The sequence below is a fragment of the Podarcis erhardii genome (genome assembly GCF_964252035.2).
Source record: "Podarcis erhardii genome assembly, chromosome: 3".
In the NCBI taxonomy this organism is placed as follows: domain Eukaryota; kingdom Metazoa; phylum Chordata; class Lepidosauria; order Squamata; family Lacertidae; genus Podarcis; species Podarcis erhardii.
The window spans coordinates 57,625,318-57,650,076 of record NC_138507.1 but is presented as its reverse complement, the minus strand read 5'-3'; the positions used below and the strand labels follow the sequence as shown (position 1 = coordinate 57,650,076).

The following is a 24,759-nucleotide window of genomic DNA, read 5'->3' as shown; positions in this document are numbered from 1 at the left end:
CCAAGGAGACAGCAGGGATCCTCTAAGGAGGGTCCTTAGAACTGCAACACAGACAATACCTTTTAATCTGCTTGTTCCCGTGTTAATATAAAATGTGAATATTTCAAGTAGGGATTGGGAGGTGGGAGGCAGAGAGAAATTGGATTTAAAGTTTGCATTTAAAGACAAGCCTCACTTTCTGAAATAGCTGAACCCAAGACACAGCCGTCGATCAAAATTCACACTTTGCAATGCAGTTCTCCAACCAAATATTGTGCATAAAAATGCATGCATTCATGAAAATAACGTACAAAAATGCATCATACTAGGGGAAACAGCTTTTCAGAAATCCATTAAAAAATGCGTATAGTAGGAGAAATTTGCACTGAGACACTGATGAATTTTCATGAGGACTTTTTTTAAAAAAATGCAAACTGATGTGGAAATGTATGTAAAAAACCTAAGACAGGGAAAATGAGAAAAGCCATTCCTAACTGCTAGCCATCTTTTTTGTTTTGTCCTAGGTTCCCCTTTTGGGAACTAAAACCATTGAGGACCAGGGAGAATGGCTGCAGTTATCTATCTTTCTTATTTATCATGTATCACCAAACACTTTGAACCAATATAAGGCCAGCCTAGATGTTACGTGTGTGGTTGTACCTCATGTGCTTGGTTTTCATTAATTAAATAGCAGCCATGGGGGCAGAGCATGAAGGAGAGAAGATTTCTCCCTGGAGGAGAACTAACATTAGTAACATTGGTAGCTTCTGTCCTGGGGGCAAGTAGAAATCATTGGGGAAGCATGGGGCACAGTCAGCACTGTAGCAGGATTAACCAGCTTGATGCCCTCTCCATCCTGCAGCCCCCATTCTGGATCAGCTCCCCTGCAACTGCTATTTAACCAACAAAAGCTAAGCATACAAAGGACCAGTCATGTGCAGAACATTGTGTCTAGCTCGGCCTTCCAAAGTCACTCTTAGGTTTGGACATTCAACTGTAGACGTTTTCAGTAGCATGATGTCCCCAAAAATGGGGTACAATCAAGTTATGCAGAAACTGAGAGACCACATTGCACACTCAAAAGTTGTAGAATAGGTTAGTACTGTGCCTGTGCACAAGCACACACAGACCAGAAAGTGCAGGAAGTTTCTCCATCTGGGCTGATCTGAACTTCTACCTCACAGTCAGACCTTTCACTTCCAGCGCGCACACCAAAACAAACCAGAAGTCAGTCAAAAAAAGACTTCATTTAATTAGTGATACTTAAAGACTTTTGCATAGAAAAAAAAGGTTAACAAAATAATGCACAATTTTCCCACCCCACCCCTGACTAGGAACAGTATTTTTAAAACAAATATTTTAAAAGTATATTTTGCATAATGTTTAACATTCTCACTGCTTATTGCTTTCTCCACACAGCAGAGAAATGAAGTGCATAATAATACATGCTGTGCTTTTATTTAACTTGCTTCCCCAACCCACCCGCAACAACAAACTTTCTAGCTCTTGAGTCAATGAATTAAAATACTTGTTATGTCATGTTGCTGCAATAAAATAAAAAAAAAGCAAAGCATTTTTGTAGCACTGCTTGTCTGGGTAGTAAGAACATAACTTTAACTCCCAACACTTTTGTTTGGGTTGAGAACTGAACCAATACAAAAACACTGGCAATGGAGAAAGACAACCCAAAGGATCCTGTTGCCTGCATTACAGCTACTCATTCATGCCAATTCCCAACAGCTGACTATGAAGAGGACTTGCAGCCCATCTGGAGGATGCGGTATTTTCACTTGCAAAGGGAATCAAATAAGTCCAATTTATCCTGGTGTTCACGCATGTACATGTAACACACTTGGCTATAATTTTATGCCATCTAGGGCCAGGATGCTTGAGGTCTTGAAAGACCAAGCACTGGAAAGATCAGTGCTTCTGTCAATATCATGCATGTCACCATCTGACAAGTCTGCACAAAGAAAGTGAATTAGATTAGATTAAATTTAGCGTATACACCCTCAATTATCTGCTTGGCTATTCCATAGTTTGTAATCTTGCACAGTTAGGTTGCTTAGATCCCACTCATGTCAAGGGAATACAGCCTTAGGGTATACATTTTGTTCAAGAATGGTATCTCTGTCCTGGATCTCTGTACTCTTCTCTCCAGTATTATTTTCATACTTGGACTTTTATTATTTGCCTTGTAAAGAAAAACACATACACGTGCACACCCACACCCACACACATCCCGCACACATTTGGAAGAGGTCAGGCACTTGCGCATTTTAAACTTAGCGTTCATCTTTCAGGTAGGCATCTTTAGCTATAAATCCAGCGCCCCTTTAACAAATAAAAATGCATGGCAAGAGGATTAATTCTACACTCTATACATTTCTCAGGAAACGCCTACAGGGGAGTCATCGTTCTTGAAGATCACTGTGGTCCAGACTGGTGAACAAGAAACACCTCCTGTTCATTTTGACCAATATTAAGGCAGAATATGTCTTACTATTTCCCTCCCGTCTTCTGGGAATCCAAAGGGCTACTTGAGCTGTTAACAGTCTTTGTGTGAAAGACTTTCTATTGCAACTGTAAAATGCCCCAGGAAGGCTTGCGTAGATTTTTTTTAGAAAGCTCCAACTTCAGTCCCCCAGGGTCGGTAGGGTTTACTGCTTCCGTTCCCACTGGCTTGCTGCGGGCTGGCAGATGCTGATACGGACAGCGGTGGGCTGATTGCTGTTGCAGCTGCCACTGCGGCCGCTGCACTAGGTGGCAGCATTGGGAATGCCCCAGCAAAAGAGAGCGGAAAGCTCTGAGCTGCCGCTGCCGCTGCGGCATGTACGGTGGCCGAGAGCGACAGGAGAGAGGTAGAAAGCGGTGGGACGCAGGGAGCAACGCTGCCGGCAGAGGGCACTCTAAGCGTAGAATCGGCATGGGCAAAAGTGGCCGTGAGCAGAGCAGATCCATGGGGAGGCACTTCTGATGCTGTCGAGAGTCTGCATGGGGAGATGTCAGAAGTGTGGAGTCCATTCTGCTGCAGTAAAGCTGCAGGGAGATGGTGGAAAGCTGCCGCCCAGTGGTGAGGATGCAAAGGGTGGTGGTGATGTGCCATGGTTGAAGTCATTGCTGCAGCTTCCCTCTGAGAAGCACAGGAACTGAGATGAGAGACTAGTCTAACTCTTAGAGGGTCAGATGTGTCTAGACCTTCCACTGAACTCAGGTATCTCGCAACTTCAGTTAAGCATTCTCGAAACCCAATGCTAATGAAATCCATGGCGAGAGCATGAGCGTCAAAGTAACCTGGAACACAGAAAGCAAGAAATGAATTTAGCGACCCAATGGGATTTCATTGTTGTTTTTTTCTTCTTCTTTTCTTTTGGTCTTTCTTGAAATGGCAGCTCTATAATATTCTAGCTCAGGGGTCAACCAACCTTTTCATCTGGGGGCCAGTCCACTACCCCTCAGACCTTGTGTGTGGGGGGGCAGACTATATTTTTTTGGGGGGGAGGAACAAATTTCTATGCTCTACAAATAACCCAGAGATGCATTTTAAATAAAAAGACACATTCTACTCATGTAAAAACATGCTGATTCCTGGACTGTCCGCAGGCTGGATTTAGAAGGTGATTGGGCCGGATCCGGCCCCCAGGCCTTAGTTTGCCTACCCATGTTCTAGCTCTTTCTCTTTAAGGCTCCCAGAACATTTTTTTCAAACGGCTTTTGTATTATGCATATGCTCACTGATGGAACTGAAATGTGCTAAAGTTAACTTGCAACCAGACATTACAGTGAGAAAGAATTAAGACCATCAGTGTCTGAGACTCTTCAAACACACACACACACACACACACACACTTTGAACAATAGGAAAAGGATTAAAAAGACTAAACTTCCAATGCAAAATTTTCCACCATATTGCTGAACAATGCCTGTGTATGTCACATACATGGGCACATAATAATTAGCCTTTGAAATCCTGTTCCTTTTACAGTGATATTTAAATACAATATTTGCAATATTGTGGATTTGCTCCTCCATACAACTGGTGCTTGCCATTATTATTATTTTAACAAAAACAACAAGGTCTTCTCTGGGTGGGTGAAACAAAGAGCATCTCATTCTATTAAAGCTGTCGAGGACCCAGAATGCAGCAGCTTTATAAAGGGGTGAATCCTGCATTAGGAATCATTAGGAAAGGGACAGATAAGAAAGCTGTCCATATTATAATGCCTTTATACCAAATTATTTTGCAAGACCAAATTTGAAATAAAATGTACAACTCTGGTCAGAGAGTCTGAAAAAGGATATTGTAAAGCTTTTGAGGCCCATGACACAACTGCTTTGTATTTTAGAGGAGTTAGGCTTGGGAATGTCAATCATGGTGAAGGACTACTAGTAATGTGAATATTTAAGACCATGTGTGTGTTAGTAGGAACAGGAAGACACATTACCAGTAGTTAACCAAAGATAAACATTTATCTTTCCAAAGGAAAAAGTGGCTGATCAAATTCACGAATATTCCCCCTTCAAACAAACATTCCCAGCATCATTTTTGAAAATACCAGTTCTTAAGGTTCAGCATCCTCCCAAATTCTTATTAAAATCAAGTACAGCACAGAAGGAGTTTGTTTTGCACACATATTAAGTCGTGCAAATTGTTACAAGGATACTAAGAATGTATCTTTTATTTGATGTGCAGTACTTTGGTCTCCAGAGACAATCTGAAATAGTGTAGCAGGGGGAACTGGCAAGAAAGGAGGGGGATAGTTGTTAATGTTCCAACAACCTCCATGTGAAATACAGTTGTACCTTGGTTCTCAAATTTAATCCATTCCAGGAGTCCGTTCGACTCCCGAAACAGTTCGAGAACCAAGGCGTGGCTTCCTGCAGCCAATCGGAAGCCACGCCAGACATTCAGCTTCCGAAAAACGTTCGAAAACCGGAACAATCACTTTTGGTTTTTGATTGTTCGGGACTGAAACATTCAAGTTTAAAGGTGCTTGACTTCTGAGGTACGACTGTAGGTTGGTGGGTGGGGGGCATGCAAATGGTGCCTCAACTGGGAGAACGTGACTTCTGCCTGGCCCATTCCCCTAATAAAGAATTGCGCAGACAGGCAGAGACACCCCCCCCAAACCCCAGATGACTCCCTAGTGGAATAATGACTCATGACAACGTGTTATGGGATTAAAATTGGCCACAACTTTATTATAAAGATTCAGATGTAGGGAGACCTTGGCTTAGGAATTGGGCATTTATCCCTCCCAGTCCCCAGCCGGGGATCTGGGGAACATCAGGGTTATCCAAAATGTGTGCGGATTGGGCTGGCTCTGGTAAACGTATGTTTAAGCAGAGAGCCCGCCCCCCATTTTGCCACAACGCAGTCATTGGCCATCGGTGTATGGCCAATGACTCCCCTCAAAACAACCCCTTTAACGGGGAATCCTGAGATCACCACCGCAGTGGGGGCATGGGTCACTGCTTCATCCCCCCCCCCCATTTAGGGAAGAAGATAGACTAAAGGATTCTGCCCAAGGCCTGAAACTGACGTTTTGCTACGGGGAAGGCAAAACCTGCCAGTGCAGGGAAATTCCTTCCTTCTCAGTCCTTTAACAGCAACCAATGACGCAGCAGCGCCCACATACCTGTGGAGACGAGGTTAACCTGCAAAAGAAGGCATAACTGAGGGAAGGCAGGGTGGGAGATGCTCTGGAGCCGAATGAGGACTCCCAGGTAAGTTCCACCCTCTATTGTGTGGCAGGGCGGTCCCACCCTACCTGGCCAACTCCCCTGGCAATGCCCCCCCTTGCCAGGATTAGTTAACTGTCTGAGGTTAGGCGGGACCCTCCAGGTATCCAGCGTGGGAGGGGGCAAAGCAAGGTTGTATTTTAAGGAGCCGCGTAGGATCGGGGGGGGGGGGGGAGCTGCGTGCAACCATGCAAAACATGCCCATTTAATGTGGGGAGCGATCACTCCCATCTTAATACTAATGCTCATGTTAGTGCTAATGCAAATGTGTTTATACCAGGGATGGGGAACCATGCTGGACTCCCAACTCTCATCAGCCCCAGCCAGTATGACCAATTGTCAGGGATAATGGGGTTCCCTAACCTTGATTTATTACAGGAATGGGGAATAAATAAAACAACAACTGCTACGAAGAAGAAGAAGAAGAAGAAGAAGAAGAAGAAGAAGAAGAAGAAGAAGAAGGTGGTGGTGGCGGCCTTTCAGTTGTGGATGTAGTGCAACTCCTATCACCCTGGCCATGAACCATACTGAACAGAGCTGATATCCAACAATATCTAGAGGGCCACAAGTTATTCATCTCCAATTTATACGGAGTTTGAGGATGCTCAAAACCCTTCACATACATTTGCACAGGAACTCAGACAGTCATAATGTAAGGTATACTTCCGATTGGAGAATGGGACTGAATATGAGACACAGTGGCTTGGGTAAGGCCACCAGTGAATGGGAAATACTGTGGAAAGATCTGAGCTGCACAATTTCCAGCACTAAAGTCCTAATGATTACATATTTACCAGTGTTCAAAACTTCCTATTCACTTTATCAATTTCCATTTACAAAACAACAAAAATAAAGTAACCCACTAAAATATATTAAGTTAACTTTCTAGGCTTCCAGATGTTTGGCTTTTGAATTTCTAGTGTGCAGTGCAACTAGATTTTCAAAAATTCTCTAAACCAAAGCAGCTTGCTTTTCTTTTTTCTTTTCAAAAAACGAGATAAGAAAAGAGACATTATTCTCTTCAAAAGCCACATTCCCAATTCCACATCGCAAACATGCAGGCACACAAAATAAGCACTGATTGTGGATAGCTCTAGTGGTATTGGGTTTCCTCTTAACAATCCAACAGAAGATCCAAGCTTAGATGCTGTCCTGGTGAATGAATGGCACAGCCTAATTTTGCATGGAAAACATTCTTTCTAGAACAAAGGGCAATACATAAACAATAAGGAAAGTTTCCTCTGGATCCACTTCCCGTGGTATAGCAGCTGCATAATGAATTTTAACTTTGGTTTTTCATGCAGCACAATTGTTGCCGCAGCCCTCCTTGTTTATGTTTGGATGTTTGGGGTATTTGTTTTGTCTCCCTTGTGCCGATTTCAGTGCTCTTTGGAAACCCCAAACAAATCTCTGACTGGGCTGCCTGTGAATGAAGCCTTTACTCTCCCACAGTGTTATGAAAGCAAACACAAGCCCAGGGTCAAGTGGTTCTTTTGTCCCCGTAGTTCTTTCCCACGAGTTCAACCCTGCCTTTAGCATTGATTTCCAGTCCTTTAATCTAGAACTGCCTATCCCAGCTTGTCAAAGGGAGAATTTGCTGAGATTTCCCCCTGCTAATATTAGAAACAGTACAACAATCAATTCCTTACCTTTCCCGCCTGTCGCCTGGAGCATCTTCAAATGATCCACTGTCATTTGCAGGATTTCTGCTTTTTCTAATTTGGCAGATCCCTTTGAGATAAGAGGCACAAACAATAAAGGCTTAAAAGTATTGCATGCTTTGATTTGGTATACCCTCTTTTGAGCTCCATCTTATGGTTTCAATTTTCCCAACCATTAGAGCATTCTCAGTTTAATTCTTCTACCCAGCATCTGTATCCCACACTTTATTTTTGCACACAAGTACTATATCACAGTTTCTAGCGTGGCATAAACTGAGCACACATTTTCTATGAAGCACAGAGTAGTGCAAACAAGGAAAACATGTATAGCAGATATACACATTCACAACGTTCAAAGCAGCATTTAAAAAATCATTATTATCATTTATTTATTTTACACATTGCCTTTCCCTACCAGAACCTCTCCTCAAGTCAGCTTACACATATTAAAAGAAGCCTGAATAAAACACAGAAAGCTAAAAGCTAAAAAAAATAGTTAAAAAGTAATTGAACTTTAATAATCAAATTAAAACAATGTAAAAAAAAACCTATTAAAATACAGATACTAAAAACAGCACAGCACTATTAAAAACCCTTTCCTTAAAAGCCGTCAGTTCCCAAAGGCTTACTGGAATAAAATAGTCTTCACCTGCTGACAAAAGAAAGGAGGGAGGGAGCCAGTCTAGCCCCACTAGAGATGGAGAGCCAAAGTCTGGGAGCCACCACCAAGAAGGCCCTCTCCTGTGCCCCCATAGATGTGCCTGTGAGGGTGGTAGGACTGAGAGAAGGGCCTCCTCTGAAGATATTAGAGCCGGGGCAGGTTTGTATGGGAAAATACAGTTCTTCAGGTAGCCTGGGAATAAGACACATAGGGCTTATAACCAGCATTTTGAATTGTGTCTGGAACAGACCAGTGGAGCTTTTGGAACAAGGAAGTTGTATGCTTCCTATAAGCAGCTCTGGCCAACAGCTTGGCTGCAGTCAGGGCTGAATCCAGGAACACACCCAAACTGCGAAACGGCATCTTCAGGGGGAGTGTTACTCATCCAGCACAGGCTGAAACCCAGTTCCCTGTTCTGCCTTCCAAATGGCCACGAGCACCTCTGTGTTGTCTGGATTGCATTTCAATTTGTTCACCCTCATCCATCTAGTCCATTAGTGATGGCAGACACTGGCTTAGAACCGATACAGCTTCCTTGGATTTAGGTGGAAAGGAGGAACAAAACTAGGTTTCGTCAGCACACTGGTGCCACAAAACCCCAAAAAACTCTGGATGACCTCTCCCAGAGGTTTCATTGTAAATGTTGAATAGCATGGGGGACAGAACAGAACCCTGGGGCACTCCACAAGCAAACGGGCAAGGCATCAAACATGAGCCCCCCAGCACCACCTTCTGGGGCTGGATCTAGACATGTCAAAGAATCAATTCAGTTAAACGCGTTGTGAACTCATACAGGGAAATCTGGTAGGGAAAGATGGGTCTCCACAGCGCCACCTTGTGTCACAGTGTTATATTGCATATACAACGCATATAACACACTTTTTCTTTACCAAATTACCGGTAATGGAGCCCCCGTAAAACAGTGCCCCCAAGTACCATCCTAGCAAGGTGGCCCAGAAGGATACCATGGTTAAGCTGCTGAAAGGACCAGCAAAACCAACAATAGGGACACACTCCCCCTGTCCAATTCCCACCATAAGCTATCCACCAAGATGACAAAGACAGTATCTGTCCTACAACCAGACCTGAAACCAGATTGAAATTGACCTAGATAATCTGTCTCAGTAAGAAAAGGTGCAAAGATCCACACCAGGTCTGAAAGGCAAAGAAAACCTCAGAGTTGCACAATCTTATTTGCAAGCCCCAATAAAATAAACAGGAGTTATAGGACAGCAAGGTATTTATTTCTGCAATGAGTTTTGTGCAGGACAATGTCCCAGTGAATTGTGCCTAATGAATGGTACAGCAGTAATACCTAACAAGTTTATGCTCTGCAGCTAAGGAAAAATATACTTGGTTTTAATACAAATTTTGTTTAGTTAATTATATATTTTTATTTTTAAAAAGCATTTGTTTACAAATCAGGAATTCAGGAGAGGGGTGGTGTCTTTATTCCTGTACTTACCAAAAGGCTACCCACATTGACCCATAACTTAGCAAAAATAGAAATTCTTGCTCAAAACTATTCCTAGTCTTCACTTGGATAAAGAAGAGTATAGCTTCTCATTGAAAATCTAAACCCAATACTGTGGAATGGATTCCCAAAAACAACCTATGAGACTTGGTTCATCTTTAAAATGGAAAAGTGAAACACACATGGTCCACATGAACAGGAGACCCCCCCCCCACCCATGCATCCAACAAAGTGTCCTTCATCTTTAAAGCTCATTGGAGCATGTTAGTCTTTAAATGTGCCACAAGACTTTGATAATATTTAAATCAAAGGGGAGGAAGAACATGTTTTAGCAATACATATACTTCAATATTCATCTTGCAAAAAATATCAAAACTTTTTTTTTTTAAATGGCAAGCTGCTCTAAGGGTTAAGTTGCAGTAGGGATGTTGATGACATCATGTTATGAATGATGCCAGATAAGATGCCCATCTTCTGGGGTCATAAAATCATTTTTAAATTTTACTCTCACGGAAGAAAAACCCTTTCTCCATTTCAACAGGAACCATACCAAAACCCTTCAGAACTGCCCTTATCTGCCCTTTCCCTTTCGGAAGCTTTGGGTGGGATTTAAGTAAGTTGTTGCATGTGTGAAACAAGATCCACTCCCATGGTGGAACTTCCTCCTATCTCCTCTTTCCTGTGCCCCCTAAATCTTGGGAAAATCCCAGAATCAGTTTAGGGGCACATATGGGGGAGGGGGGAAGTCCCATTGCATGAGCTTGTTCTCATGCTCATTCCCCACTTAGAGCAACATTGAATTCCACCTGTTATTTTCCAGTGCCACCAAAATGAAACGTTTGAGTTATATAACAAAGCACCAAGCTACATCCAATGCTGGCAGAGGCCAGCTTGTTTAGACTCCAGTCTCCCTCAAGCACATAAAAAGCAAAGGAGTGGGGAGCCCAATTTATATAGTAAAAGGGGTCAGTGGATCAGTGGAAGGGACTTGAACTATTCCAGGGCCTGCTGCTTATCTCCCCACAGCCTCTCTCCCCCTCAAGTCACTTTATCCATCTTGTGCTCATTTCTGACATATGAAGCCAGCTGGCAGGAAAGTAACCTTGGAAAGGGAGGGGTAATTGTGGGAGGGATGGGGGTTCAGCACCCCCTACTCATATGTCCCTTTTGCTCTCCCGTGTGATTAGGTGTAAAATCATGGGTCTACCCCTACAGTGTGCAGTTATGTTCAGAGCTCCATCCAAGACTTGCTATGGCCATCCCAGTTCTATCAAGGCAAAGACAACCTACGTTTCATCTTGCATGACCTCAAAGCACATTGCTTTTCAATAGCACCTATTCACACATTCAGCTGCGAGTCAAGCCATCAAGTGCTGCGCTTGAACATGAGAAGTCCAAGTCTGTGCATCTTACTGAGCAACCAACTTCTAAAAGTCACTTTCTCTCTCAGCCTAACTAACTCCCAGGATAGTCCTCAGAATAAATGAAAAAAGAACTGTCAAGCAATTTGTGCCCTCAAAATTGCTCAGGCTCCGCAACACTCTGATCCCTAAAAGTCCATTATCTTTATTGCTGGAACTCCATACACAATTTAAATATTCTTCAGTAAATTTCTAAGACTGCTATATGCCTTCAAATGAAAAGCTTGTGATTTCTGCTTAGCGACTCAATGATTGATTTATTTTTGTTGGAAGCACCCTCTGGTTTCTGCCATCAGCCAAGGGACCAAGGACTAATGGAAGGCGGCCCTCCTGGCCTCCCAGGAAAAGCATCATGGCAAAGGGAAGAGCAGCATAGCCCAATCCATTCTCCACTGAAGGAGAAATTGCAAAGAGCTTGCTTCCCTATGAGGAAGAACCCTCTGATCCAACAGGGGAACCAAAGAGAAACATGCACTGGCCCAGTGGTACAAGCTTGTGCGCGCGCAAGTGTTGTATTGTAAGACACTTTGAGAATCAGTCAATTGAAAGACTGGGGTATGTCTTTTTTTAAAAAAGTTTAAGCAGAAATGATCACCTTTCCCTTTGAAGAGCCAACTGAATGTATCTATATATAGCAGTCATAGAAGTCTGCTGAAGAATATTCAACGGTATCTTCAGTTGCACCAGTAAAGAGAATGGATGTGTAGCTTTTCTCAGAATGACTTGGATTACAACAAACCTGAATACTAATATTATTTTATTTTTTTAAAAGCCATTTGATCAAGACTAGACAGCAATGATAACACGTGGCCTGGCAGACTGTATGAAAGTTTATTCCGATGGCCCTTTCCCCGTATTATTTATTATTTTTATAAATGTAATAAGCACAGTAAGCCTTGGCATTTTTAGATTTTATATGACCCGGGTTATCTTAGATTGCTTTGCTTTGCTTTTCCTTCCCCCGTCCTTATCTTTCCCCTGTATTACAACTTGTACTTTCCTCAGTGCTAATCTTTTCCATTGACCCAACACAAACATTTTTAGCAAGAGCTGAGTAATAGCTGCCCGATGCTGGGTAATTTCCAGGAGCTTTAGAAGCCTTTATAATGTTTGTGGTTTTCAAGAAGTAAACAATGCAATGGGACAATCAACTGTTGTCCCTTGTCCCACTTTCCCTGACTAGCTCAGGACAACTCCATGTTCCCATGCTGCCAAAGTCTGCTGAGCTTTGCAAGTTGCTAAAGGTATAGTGTGGGTAGCAGTAATGGTGTTTTGCCTGCTCACAGTCATCCCCCCCCGCCCCATCTGCTTGTATCTGCATTAAAGGCCTAGTCTGTACATAGTATATACCATCTACTCCACCATATATAAAACACATCAACTTTCCCTACACTGAGATATGAGGAGTTGCAAGAATAGGGAGATCTACATATGGCCTAAAATAAACGTGCTTGTTTTCTTCCAATGTGGGATAGCTCCCTTAATAGAACATTTCATGACCATTTGGGGCGGGGGGGGGGGGGAGTAGTGTTGGGAATCAAAATTGGAGGTGCAATATTTCCAGAAAATTTGAAGGCATGGGGAAGAGGTTTTCCCCTCAGTTTGAGTAAATATATATATGTGTGGAATATTTTGGGTGTGTGTATGTGTGTGTGTGTATATATATATATATATATATATATATATATATATATATATGGGGTGTGTGTGTGCTTTCAACCATTTAGTTTGAAAGTCACTTTGTTACCTTAGGAACATAAAATGTATCATGGTTGGCCATAAAATTATCATGTCTGGTTTATTATAAAGTACAGTTTATTCAGAAAATAACTCCAAATTGAATTTACCGTATAAGACGCCCCCTATTTTGGGGGACTCAGATTTAAGAAAATGGGGGGGGGGAGAGATGTATCTGTGTATAAGGTGCCCCCTAATTTGTGACATTATATTTTAGGGAAAAACCTAGTCTTATACATGAAAAAATACGGTACTTTTTAAAAGAAAATGTTTACAAACTGAGCTACAAGTTGCTGAACTGTAAGGAACCTGACCTGTAAGAAACTTTTTTGACTATGCCAGGTTATGAGGAGCAGGCAAAAAACAATAAAAACAAAACAATAACACCAAGATTAGTAAAACAAAGAAAAATATTACATCTCCTCCAGTCCTCCTGTGTCAAGCAGACATAAAGCACTAATTTCCATAAAAAGAAATGAGGGGAAAAGCAAGGGGATAACCAAGACTCAATGAATGTACATGAAATTTAATTAGCTCTGCTTTCTCAGCTCTTGCTTTCAGTTTCTACTTCTTCCAATTCTTCATATTTGTCATCACTATAGTTATTATGGCCCTAAGGGTTGCCCAGTTTGAATTGACCTTCTCTATCCTTCCACAAAGAAGGCCCTGAAACCTGAAGTGCTAATGGCAGCGCCCCCTAGAGGCAGAAATACATCTTCCTCTTTCATTTGAGAGCTGCGCTAAGGACTCTCTTGTCCTCTTGTGTACAGGAATTGTAATCGTCTGACACTGTTACATAGTCTCACATGAAAGTGTTCCTGTTAACAATAGCATTTTTGTTTGTAGTCCATTTTTTGTTTTTGTTTATTCCAAAAACAACCACAGTCAGATGGGTGGGGTGCAAATAATAAAATTATTATAATATTATTGTCATGTTATTCCAGACTAAGTGGTATGAACCTGAACCATGTAGTTTCAATTTTTGAAGGACAGAGAATAATTCCTCAAATACATAAACAAACATTCTCTCAGAGTTTCAAAGTTAACTCGTGTAAGTTGATTTCGTACAGGTTTCATTGTGTTATATAACATGATACTCATCTCACGCTTTCTTCCGTGCAAGCAATCTATTCCAGGAGCCTACGTTCAAAATACTTACCCCATAGAAAATGCATTGTATTCCCTTAGATTTCAATGACTCCACACTGAGGTCGTAATCCTATGAGCACTCATCAGGGAATAAATCCCATTTAACTCAGTGGGACCTACTTCCAAGTAGACATTTATGTACAGGATTCCACTGTAAATCATAATGATTGCAATTTCGAGGTTGCAATTACATTTCTCAATTTTGGACCTATTGCATCTTCAGCACCAAGAGAAGCACCTTTCTGCAGACTTCTCTCCCAAAGTCAAGGAATCACAACTGGTTACGAGTCAGTAATAAGATACTAAAAACCCTCCAAACTTTTGTTATTGTTGAAGGGGCTTAATCGAGAGGTTCTGTTTTAATATTTAGAAATGATCCAAATACAACACTTGTGTTCCTCCAACTCTTATAAGCTGGTGACTGAAGTGATTTAATTTTTCTCCTGTGCATGCAACACAACTTCACATCACCTTGAATAATTCCACAGAAGAGTAAGGTTCCTTTCATACCGTATAGTTCTATGATTCTACAAAGTCAGTGGAAATCTTTTGAAGTACGTTACGCTTAGCAATATTGACGAAACCTATTTGTGCTGTTCTCAGGAATCACAAATTTACATTTAAGAAAGGGCTTCTGCACAATGTTTCACTTTTTTTTTGCGAAAGCAAGATAAAAATATCCAATAAAACACTATACAGAAAGATCAGTAATTATAATGAGTGTGCCGACACATTACTTCAGAACACAAAGTTTTGGCTGGGACAATTCTGCAAGAAGAATGCTAATTTTATTTTTTAATAGATTTATTGTATAAACCAGCCTGGGATCTTCATAGATGTTGGGCAGCTTAAGAATGGAATAAATAACTTTTTTATATATAGGAAATAATTTTTATTCACCCTTCCTCATGTGATCACCCTGCAAAAACTTACGTTTAAAAAATTGCATTCCAACTTGGACCATTTCAAAGAGCTGCAGCACTAGCAACAATTGTTATATCTGAACAGCTTCTTTTTAAGAATTTAAATATTTATTTGAGAGAGTTTATTAAATAGCCAGCTTATTAAGGATCTGAAACAATCAAGATTATTTTACTAATTAAATTTAGAATTAAATAAAAAAAGGATCAGAAAGGAGAGGGATGAGAATACAATGCTGTTAAAAGATTTATGCAGGAGGGTATTTGACATGTGTGGGTTTTTTAAAAAACTGTAAGGAATAAAGCACTTTTAAAAACAGCAAAACAAAACCACTACTGGAATGCATAGAAAGAACAGAGACAACACGAACACTATTGCCCTTAAGGGAACAGCAAACCAGAGAATAGAAATGTTTTTCAGCCTTGTGGAGAATTTTGCTTTTAATAGTTTTGCCACAACAAAGCATTTTATTGAAGTGCCTGCTCTGTGCCAGATCAGAACACATCCAGGCTTATTTTTAATGAGCTTTATGAAAGACCCAACATGACCAGATGAGTTGAGATACAGAATATTTATGCTTACTTGTTTTTCAAATGCTGTTGGCACAAGCCGCCTCAGTTCGGATAAACTGTTATTTATGCGATCACGGCGCCTTTTTTCTATGATCTATTGCCAAAACAAAGCAATAAATTGATATAAAAGTTAAGGTGCATAGAAGGTAAAAACAGCAGAAACAAATGCAATTGTTACATTAAAAATATAAAGGAAACCCTTACCCCTCTTCGTTTTTTCCTGGCCATGATCTGAGATGTTGTCGTAGGCGAATTTGATCGGATCACTGAACTGGCACTGTGCCTGAGGAACAGTTGAAAAGGCATGTCAGGTACAGCATCCTATTGTGTTGTTTGTTGCAGAGGTCTAAACAGAGCCAGCTCAAGATATTTTTCCGCCCGAGGCGAAGGAAAGGGTGGTGTCTTCTGCCAACACACACACAGAAGCCAATTCGACTGGAAGTTGAATTTTACTCCAATTACAAAATCTTACTTTACAAATGTTGAAAATGAAGGACAATTATTCCTACGCAAGTATTGTTTTACTCTGTCCTGTTTTGTACAACTTTTTTGTTTTCAGCTGTACTGGCAAAAGGACAGTCTCTTCCACTACACTTGAGGGCAGCAGGCTAGCGTAGGGGTGTCAGGGCAAGCCACATGGAACTCACAGTTGTCTCCTCCCCGTACCTCAGCATCTGCCACCTGAGGCAACTGCCTCACTTTGCCTCATCATAGGGCCAGCCCTGGGTCTAATGCCTCCCTCCTCCCACCAACACGAGGGCTATGTAATTCATATCATAAACCACCCTGTGGTCCTCAGATGAAGGACAGTATAGAAATTTTAAAAATAGTAATTATAATAACTTGAGGTTCTCTATATACTGTTGGACACCCAACTCTCATTGGCCCCAGTCAGGATGGCCAATGGTTAAGAGATGGTGGGTCCAACAACATTAAAAAAGGCACGGGTTCCCCATTCCTCTTTCAAGTGCTCCGTAAAATATGGAAGCAGGCAGAAGAAAACTTTCACTACCACTCTTCAGCCCCATCACACCATCTCCTTTAGTTTTGCTCACCAAGAAGTTCATTTAAAAAATAAAAAGAGTCCCCCCAAAATATTCCACGGTCCTGAGTTCACCCTGACTGGGTGACCTCAGTACCGGCAAATATGTAAAATATTCATTATATATGAGTTCAAATGTATTAACTATGTACTGTACTCAAAAGAACTACTGATTAAGTGTCTAATATTGAGCGCACTCAAGCCTACTGCTTCCAATACAGCAGAAATAGATACTTGATACAAAAAGGACATGCCTCTGAATTGCTTATGTTTGGCAGAAATCATTTTATCAAGCAAAAGATATAGAAGCAGCAGTCTGAAAAGGATTAGGCTCACTTCCATGTATTTTGCCGAGCACACACACAAGAAATATTCACAGCTGATGCAAGGCACATGTATTTTGACTAAACTCACATCTGTGTACAAAAAACATTAACCAAAAAATGGTCATCACTTGGAAATACAAATATTCCACCGAGATCAATGAGATTTCCTAACTACGCATGTTGGATTGTAAAATGCTTCATATTCTAACAAACTTGATTAGGGTGCTTGGGTTTTTCTAAAAAGCAGAGTGCCCAGCCTTCAACAAAATTATCAGGCACTTCTGTTGTGCAATCTCCATTCATCTCAGAAGGATAACCTCAATTACAGCCCCTTTTAGTTGACAGTCGCTTGAACCACTAGACCAGGCATAGGCAAACTCGGCCCTCCAGATGTTTTGGGACTACAACTCCCATCATCCCTGACCACTGGTCCTGTTAGCTAGGGATGATGGGAGTTGTAGTCCCAAAACATCTGGAGGGCTGAGTTTGCCTATGCCTGCACTAGACTGCTTTGAATCTAAGGCAGACCATCAATTATCCTCATCTGTCAATCACATTGCTTTAGATAATTCCAGATTAAATATTTTAAAATTCTTGAGACAATCCAGTCAGAGTTAAACAGTTGTATGTCCCACTGATTACTATGTAAGCCATAGATTGTTTCCTTTTCTTTTATAACAACCAATTGCAATTGCATATTCCATATTCCATATATATCATCTGGACCTCAACGAAGAGGAAACTTTTTTTTTACTGACAGCCCATATATTTAGGTGATCATTTCTGACATACTACAGGCCCTAGAACCTAAATTTAGCATGCAAACACCTGTTAGTATTTCCTCCTCTGCATTTATCCAGCTACATTTTTTTGCTTCACTCGGATAATGACATTAATTGGAATTAAATTTTTTCTCTGTTGACTTCTACGATACTATCCAGAGTAAGTGACTTGTGGCATAACACTACTGTAATTGGATTTAAGGTTCAAAACTTACACAATATTTCCATGAAATTCAGATGTAATTGTCCAGCTAATCTACACTAACCATCTTGATTGGGATTGAGACCGAACTACTACAGCCAGGGCATTGGTTTTTTTCAGCTGAAGCTCACAGGAGCTCAGTTCTAGCATCTCTCAGGTGAACACGGTGGAAGTTCCATGGTGAGCTGCAGTATCTCTTTTGCTAGAAAAAAATTGCACTGTGTACAGCCTATATAAATCCAACTGGCTAACATTAAACACTACTACTGTGTAGATACCCTGAAACAGGTTAATTTAAAATGAATTATAAAAAGCAATTGGATTTATTGCATCATGTGGATAATGCCTCTTTAAACTCCCAAATCATGACATGTCTGAGCAAACCCAGGAGAACAGCATTTTAAAAGACAAAGGGAATCAATGACTGAAACAGTAATTTTACTGCTATCTTTTTACAGCATCTCTGTTAACAAAATTTTATCAAAAACTACCGCAGTGTGCAGGCAATCAATCCCCCCCCCCCTATTTTAGTCCCACTGGGCAATATCCAAGGAAGTCATATTCTGAGGGAACCCATTAAAATCAATGGACATGTTACTGAGTAAGACTAGGACTGGATACTACCAAGTTTTCAATGAGAGATTTAAGCATGCCACTGATATAATTGGGAGTCAAACATGTCTAACTCTGGCTGAACTTTGTTTTAGCTTTGCCTCTGCATTTTCATGAAATTAATTATTAAAGGCAGCCTAAAAATTAGGCACAATTTTTGTTTATTAACAGTGCAAGCCAAGCCATGTCTACTTAGAAAGTAAGTCCTCTACTGAGTAGGTGCCACTAAGTGCGAGGTAAGTAGAGCTAGAATTGCAGTGTTACTTATTCAGTTGTTTTCTACTTTCTTCAGAATCACAAACCAACCCCAACGACTCTATATGGAGACTTGGTAAAATTCAAATTTATTTAGCTGATTAATCAACTAATATAATTCAGTTGGTTGACAGCCCTCTTGTGAAAATATCTTATTTTGCTTTGATAGCAAGCACCCTTTCTTCAAACACTCTCACCACAAACATCTTAAGGCCTTGAGGATTGTTACACAAGCAGACGTAATGAAGCATACCTTGCTCTACTTATCTCAACAATGCTCCAGCTCCACCTATTATTCTGAAGCAACTGTGCCCCCCCCCAATTTGATTTCTATAGCATTCTAATCAATCTCTCTTCTTTTCTAGGTTTCATCCATACTGGTGCTTAATGTGAATAGCCCGGTAGCTCCATTAATTATTCCTTGTCCATAAGAAAATCTCTCCTAAATCAATGCCACCCACGCTTTCTCCTCTATTAATCCAGATGTTTGAAGTCTCCCTTGTTATGAGAAAATCCAGATTGATGGGGAAGAAAGTGTGGGAAGGCAGTGATCTGCAGAACTGAAGAATTTATGGAGGTATAGGAAACTTAGTGTCCGTATTAAACAACAGTAGGTACGGCTGAGACCTTAACTCCTTTCCACCCCATCCTTCCTAGCAGGCAAACCCAGGTCATTTGCTGGGAGGTGAGTTATACTGGATTTGCCTTCTTTTCCGACAATGACCTACAACAGTACACACCTAGAAAGATTCTAGTAACACAGGATTAGTATTATAAGACTGGTTCAAGTATTTCAAGGGATGCCTCCCACCCCAGTTCTAGTCTTGCAAGCAGCTGCAGCTCCACTTTACACAGAATTTACTAGTTCAGTACTGCTACTACTCAACGCATGCTAATTGTCAACAGCCTACAGGACACAAAATGTGATACTCCATCCACCACCGTCCCCTTTTTGTTTAACATCTAGCACTAAAGAACAGTTCCAAAAGATGTATATTGACCAAGACTATATGGCTGACTGTGATAAAAGTACAGTACAGTGGTACCTCGGGTTACATATGCTTCAGGTTACAGACTCCGCTAACCCAAAAATAGTGCTGCAGGTTAAGAACTTTGCTTCAGGATGAGAACAGAAATCGTGCTGCGACGGCACAGCGGCGGCAGCACGAGGCCCCATTAGCTAAAGTGGTGCTTCAGGTTAAGAACAGTTTCAGGTTAAGAATGGACCTCCGGAACGAATTAAGTACTTAACCTGAGGTACCACTGTACTCTGCTACTGTTGCTATGTTTTTTTTTTTCTGCCCAGACAATCTTATGCTCTTACACATATCCCCAAGAGAAATTTTTACAAAGAAATTTTTACAAATCTATTACAAAGTAGATAGCTGGGTGAAAGAAGTGTGACGTCCGAGTAAGGTAGAAAATAGACCCCCTACTTTCTATTAGAACCTAAAAAAATGGGGTGCCATTCATCAGGGCAGGACTTTAGAAGCCTGTCAGCAAAATGAGTAAGTAGCAGGGCCACAAAGCTTAATAGGGCTGCCTTGCCACGTTTTTGAAGCAAACTGTCTAATACATATTAACAGTGAAATAGCACTCTTACCACGCTCCCTTCCACAAAACCATCAAGTCCAGATCTAAAATTGCTTAACTGCCCCTCTGATGCCAGAATATCCAACACTGCACAGAAGTCAAAAAGGGGCGCCAAGAAACAATGGTCCCACACGGGTGGGGGTGCCTTTGATCTGGCTCCCCACCCTCCTCTTCCACCCCCTCCCACAGAAAAAGATGAGGCACGGTCCAGATTTTTTGTTCTTGTTGCAAAGAAAAAAAATTAACCCGGAACGAACAAACTTCGTCCTTACCCAGAGTAATTATTTTCACTCCCCACGTCTATAGTCTCGTCCATATCGCTGTCTGAGGTAGTTTCCTCACAAGGCCGCTTCATTGTGGCCCAAGGAAAGAGTCCAGCTTCCAAATCAGGAGATAAACAAGGAGAACTCAGGTCTGCGGTTTCCCTTTTTGGACAGTGACTCCGGATTAAAGCCCGCCTATCCCTCCCCAGCCGGCGCCAGCGAACTGAATGGATTTCTGAAGCTCTTTCCCACGCTGCAGCTCAGCCTCGAGCACAAGAGCCCGCCCACAGGAGGGGCGAAGCCACGCCCCGCCTCCTCCGGCTGAGCCCTCTGGATTGGGGCAGCGGAGGAGTGAGTGACAGGCCTCCTTCCCCGGCGCTTCTGCCCGCTTCTTCATTGGCTGAAGCGCGGCAGCGGTCCCGGCGCCAAACACTCCTGGGCGTCTTGGAAGCGTGGGAAAGCCCGGAGCACCTCGAGCGCGCAAGGGAGACGGGGAGGAAAGAGGGCGGGAGGGTGGCTGGAGCTGGCCGGGAGACACCTTCAGCTCTGCGGAGCTGGGCTGCAGCACGCGGATAGCTCGGGCAGGAACTGATCAAAGCGTGTGTTTCTGCTAGGTGGCTTCGCAGCCAGCGAAGCAAGCCACAGACTGCAAAAGGGATTCATAAAACCCACATAAACAAGCGCAGATGCATGCGCGAATAATGTCAATCCGGGCACGCAGCGTTTACACTTCTCAAATCTGACCCAACACTGGAAAAAGTTCCAAAGGAAAAAAAAAGTTTGACGGATGGAAATAATTTGCACCGACGTATATATTGCAGAAGAACACAAGAGAGCTTTAGGGAAATATCCGGGTGGAGGGGGCGAGCTTTGTCCTATTTATAAAACAAAGGGAGAAACTATGAGGAAGGATTGCTTGTAGGGGAAACAAATTTTGGTCGTCTTAGGGTACCGTCTACGGATGTGGAAGAAGGATTTTTGTCAACAGGCGTAGGATTTCCCCCTTAGGTATCACTCTCTTCCCGCACTTCTGCAATGAGAACCAAGCAGAAGGGCGCCTCTTTCCTTTGCAGACAGAAAGCGGAGAGAGTGGGAAGAGAGGTCACTTTAGGAATAATTAACAGTGGCACTTACAGGGTTCTTTAAAAAAATGTTTCAAATATGCTTTAGGATGTCTTTATAGCTTTATCACTTGTTTGCCATCCTGGGCTCTTTTGGAATGGTTCTAGAAGGTAGGAATCAAAAGTGGATGAGCAGATTGAAAGTCCGGAAATTTTCTTGCAGCTTGAGATATAACAGGTAACACCATAAAGACACACTTTAGAAGAAAAGTCCTTGCACAGCATCAGAGGCCGCATTCTGCTTACAAACATGCTTGTGGCCTATTAAAAGGAGAGAGCCACAACAAACTCGGCAGGCAGCATTTGCTTTAGTTTGACAGAGTATTAAAACCAGGGCTCCCCCTCCTATTTGTTGCCGTATGTGATTTTGAGTGTGTCCTCTGGCCATGAACGTCTAGAGCCTGCAGGAATTTTTCAGGGGAAAGGAAAAGTTGGTTTCTTACCTCCCTCCACAATAATAAATAAATAAATTAGTGACTGTACTCTTGGCTTCCTACCTCAGGTTCTACAAATGCCCGAACTTTCCTTTTAAAAAGAAAAGGAAGCTGGGATCCTTGGGATTAGGGTTCGTGGGAGTGGGGGTTTCATTGCCTCGCACTGTATCTCTGTTGGCAGTGTTTCTTATGGGAACCTGTTCTGTCTTCCAGTTCACAAGGCAACTGAGTGAAATGTGGTTGGAGCAGGGCTGGCTCAAGACAAAATGGCACCTCCCTTCCCTGCCAGGGAAGAAGTGGAGGAGTGAAGATCGATACCAGGAACAAAGGCACTGGCAGAATCAAGATCTACATTAGGATCCATTGGCCTTGTGGATTCTGCTGCCTGAGGCAGTCACCTCACCTTGTCTCATGATTGGGCCGGCCATGGATTGGAGGCAGGATTGGAATGGAAGAGGGTGGGAAATATTGGATTACCACTATATTTACATCTTGTTGCGTTTACAGCTTCAAATAATAGCAACATCAATACAGGTCAACTAACACAGTGTAGTCCTATACATGATGGAATTCAGTGGGCCTTATTTCAGACTCAAATAAATAAACCCAAAGGGATTTATTCCAGCACATTAAGGCTTCAGTGCACTCTCAACTCTTCACATAGACATTATAGGAGCATTTCGTGGATTAGAGATTTTTAGACTTCTGGCTCCTTTGTGCCTAACTCATTGACATGGCATGATGGAATATAATAAGATGACATAAAAGAGGGAAGCGGGGGAAGGCAAACGTTAAAGAAAAAGGCAGTTAAGTGGGGAGTGTGAAAAAGAACCGAGGCAAAAAAGTGCAAGAAGAGGCGGGAATGACGGGAGCAGGGAGAGAGGGAAAAGGCCGGGCGATGGACACAGAATGGAGGGGGGACGGGACTTTACAATGAATGTCAAACGCAGAGACTCGAGGAGAAAGGAAGAGGCAGGCGGGCACAGAGGCGAAAGAGGAGCGGGTGGCGGGCGACCAAAGGCAGCCCTTGCCCTCCACCCGCTCCTCTTTCCGGGCTGCTGGCGGCGGCGGGGCGGCCTCCCCGTGTGAACAGAAACCCGACCCGTTTCAGCTCAGCTCGGGTGGCTTTTGAAATGCAACCTGCCTCGCGCTGTCCCCCGGCCTGTCTGTCATCCGCCAGGCCTCTCCCCGCAAGGGCGGTGCCCTTTCCCCCCCGGTCTCCTGCGCGCCCGACCAGGCCCCGTCCACCCCCAGCAGAGGCCGCTTCCTTGCCTCCACCCGCCCCGGGCAAGGGACGCTGGGTGCTCTCGGAGGCGCTGCGCGGCCACATAACAAGCAGCCCGCAGACCTGAGCAACCACAGGGTGTTACAGTTGGGAGCGGGAAGGCAGAGGAGGAACAGCAGGAACTGGATTTTGGCGACCATCCTAAATGGAAATGCGTCCAGCGACGCTTGCAGACCAGCGGACATAAAACCAAGCCGCTGTTCGTGCCCTTCACTCTCTGAACACCTAGTCCTAGGCAGAAGCCACTTGGGAGAGGAAAAGGCTTGGGCCTTCTTTTTCTTTTCTCCTTTTCTGTTTCTCTCTCTTCCCTGCCCCTTCAGTGCCAAGATAATTCTTGGCCCCCCTTCAAAATTCCCCAGAATTAAATACAGATAAAACGTTTAGAAGGAAATTAGGAAGCATCCTCGTTTTCTTCGCAGGAATATGAAATACCTAGGTTTGTCATGAACTCTGAAGTTTGCGCTTCTTCCCGACAAAAGTAGAGCAATGAGAACTTTTTGCGAAGGCACTTTCAGGCTCCAGGCCGGGAGTTCATGTTCGTGTTTTCCAAGTAAGCATCTGGGGGCAGCTTGCTTATTTATTTTCCTGCACTTAATGTCTCCCCTCCCTTCCAACACCGGACCCAAGGCAGCGTATTTGGGGCTCCCGGGCGGTGACCCGTCCGCGAACTGACCGAGCTCAGACCTGCTGATCTCCCGCAGGGCAGCCCCCGGAGCCTAGCGTGCCCTTAGGCCGCGCCACGAGACGGCGTTCAAATCACTCCTGCGAAGCTTATTGGGCCCTGCTTTGGCCTTTCAGGGATGTGAGAGAAGGCGGGTGAACCGCACACGCGCCTTCCCGGGCCCCTTGGAGGAGGCGGAGCGGGGCGGGGGGGGGGAATACAAAAATTATACAACCAATAAATAATGGCACGGCATATCATCTATGTTCGGCTTTGGAAAAAGGGACGCAAATATTCCGCCTCTCTTACTCCATATTTGCGTGCTCTTAAAATGCTGGGACTTTAAAGAATCGTAATGGCGGGTTATGGGCGTAGCCTGGCCGAAGTTGCAATGCCTCCAAGCGATCCAAGAAAGTAAGAAGAGCCTGCTCAGGCTACTGACCCATCTAGTCCAGCATCCTGTTGTCACGGTGGCCAACCTGATGCCAGTGGGAAGGCCGGGAAGCAGGATGTGAGGCGCGCAACAGCACTCTGGCCTCCTGCGGGTCTCCTTAGAAGTAAGCCCTACGTTCACTGGCCCTCTCAAGCAAGCGTGCAGAGAATTGCTGCAGGCCTGAGACGCTTCGCCTTGGGCGCCCCGGGGCGTGTGGGTCCGGTATGCTTAGGTGCAGTGCAGACCTTTAAAACCACGGGGGCGACTTTTCGAAGGGCTTTTCGGATAGGTTAGCGGTGGCCATTTCCTGCCAATCAACAGAGAGCGTCGGGCAGGCGGAGCGCGCTCGCGCCGGGCGCCTGCTCTTTTGGCGCCCGCTGAGGCCAAAGAAGCGCCTCGGTTGGTTCCACGTTCGGCCCCTTTGCAAGGCGGC

General features: G+C 43.2%; 1 protein-coding gene across 4 annotated transcripts; it reads right to left on the bottom strand.

Moving 5' to 3' along the window:
• Positions 1–1,207: 1,207 nt before the first annotated feature.
• On the bottom strand, positions 1,208–24,521 carry HEY2 (hes related family bHLH transcription factor with YRPW motif 2). 4 transcript variants are annotated; one of them, XM_081856227.1, is made up of 5 exons: positions 24,336–24,521; positions 15,522–15,600; positions 15,328–15,411; positions 7,371–7,452; positions 1,208–3,273 (listed from the first exon to the last, which is right to left on the bottom strand). In XM_081856227.1, the coding sequence occupies exons 2-5, from the start codon at positions 15,543–15,545 to the stop codon at positions 2,600–2,602; spliced, it is 864 nt and encodes a 287-aa protein (XP_081712353.1). In that variant the 5' UTR covers positions 15,546–15,600; positions 24,336–24,521; the 3' UTR covers positions 1,208–2,599. The 4 variants fall into 4 exon arrangements, with proteins under 4 accessions (XP_081712353.1, XP_081712354.1, XP_081712352.1 ...); XM_081856228.1 differs by lacking the exon at positions 24,336–24,521 and adding an exon at positions 23,665–23,783; XM_081856226.1 differs by lacking the exon at positions 24,336–24,521 and adding an exon at positions 20,402–20,787.
• Between the last annotated feature and the right edge of the window lie 238 nt (positions 24,522–24,759).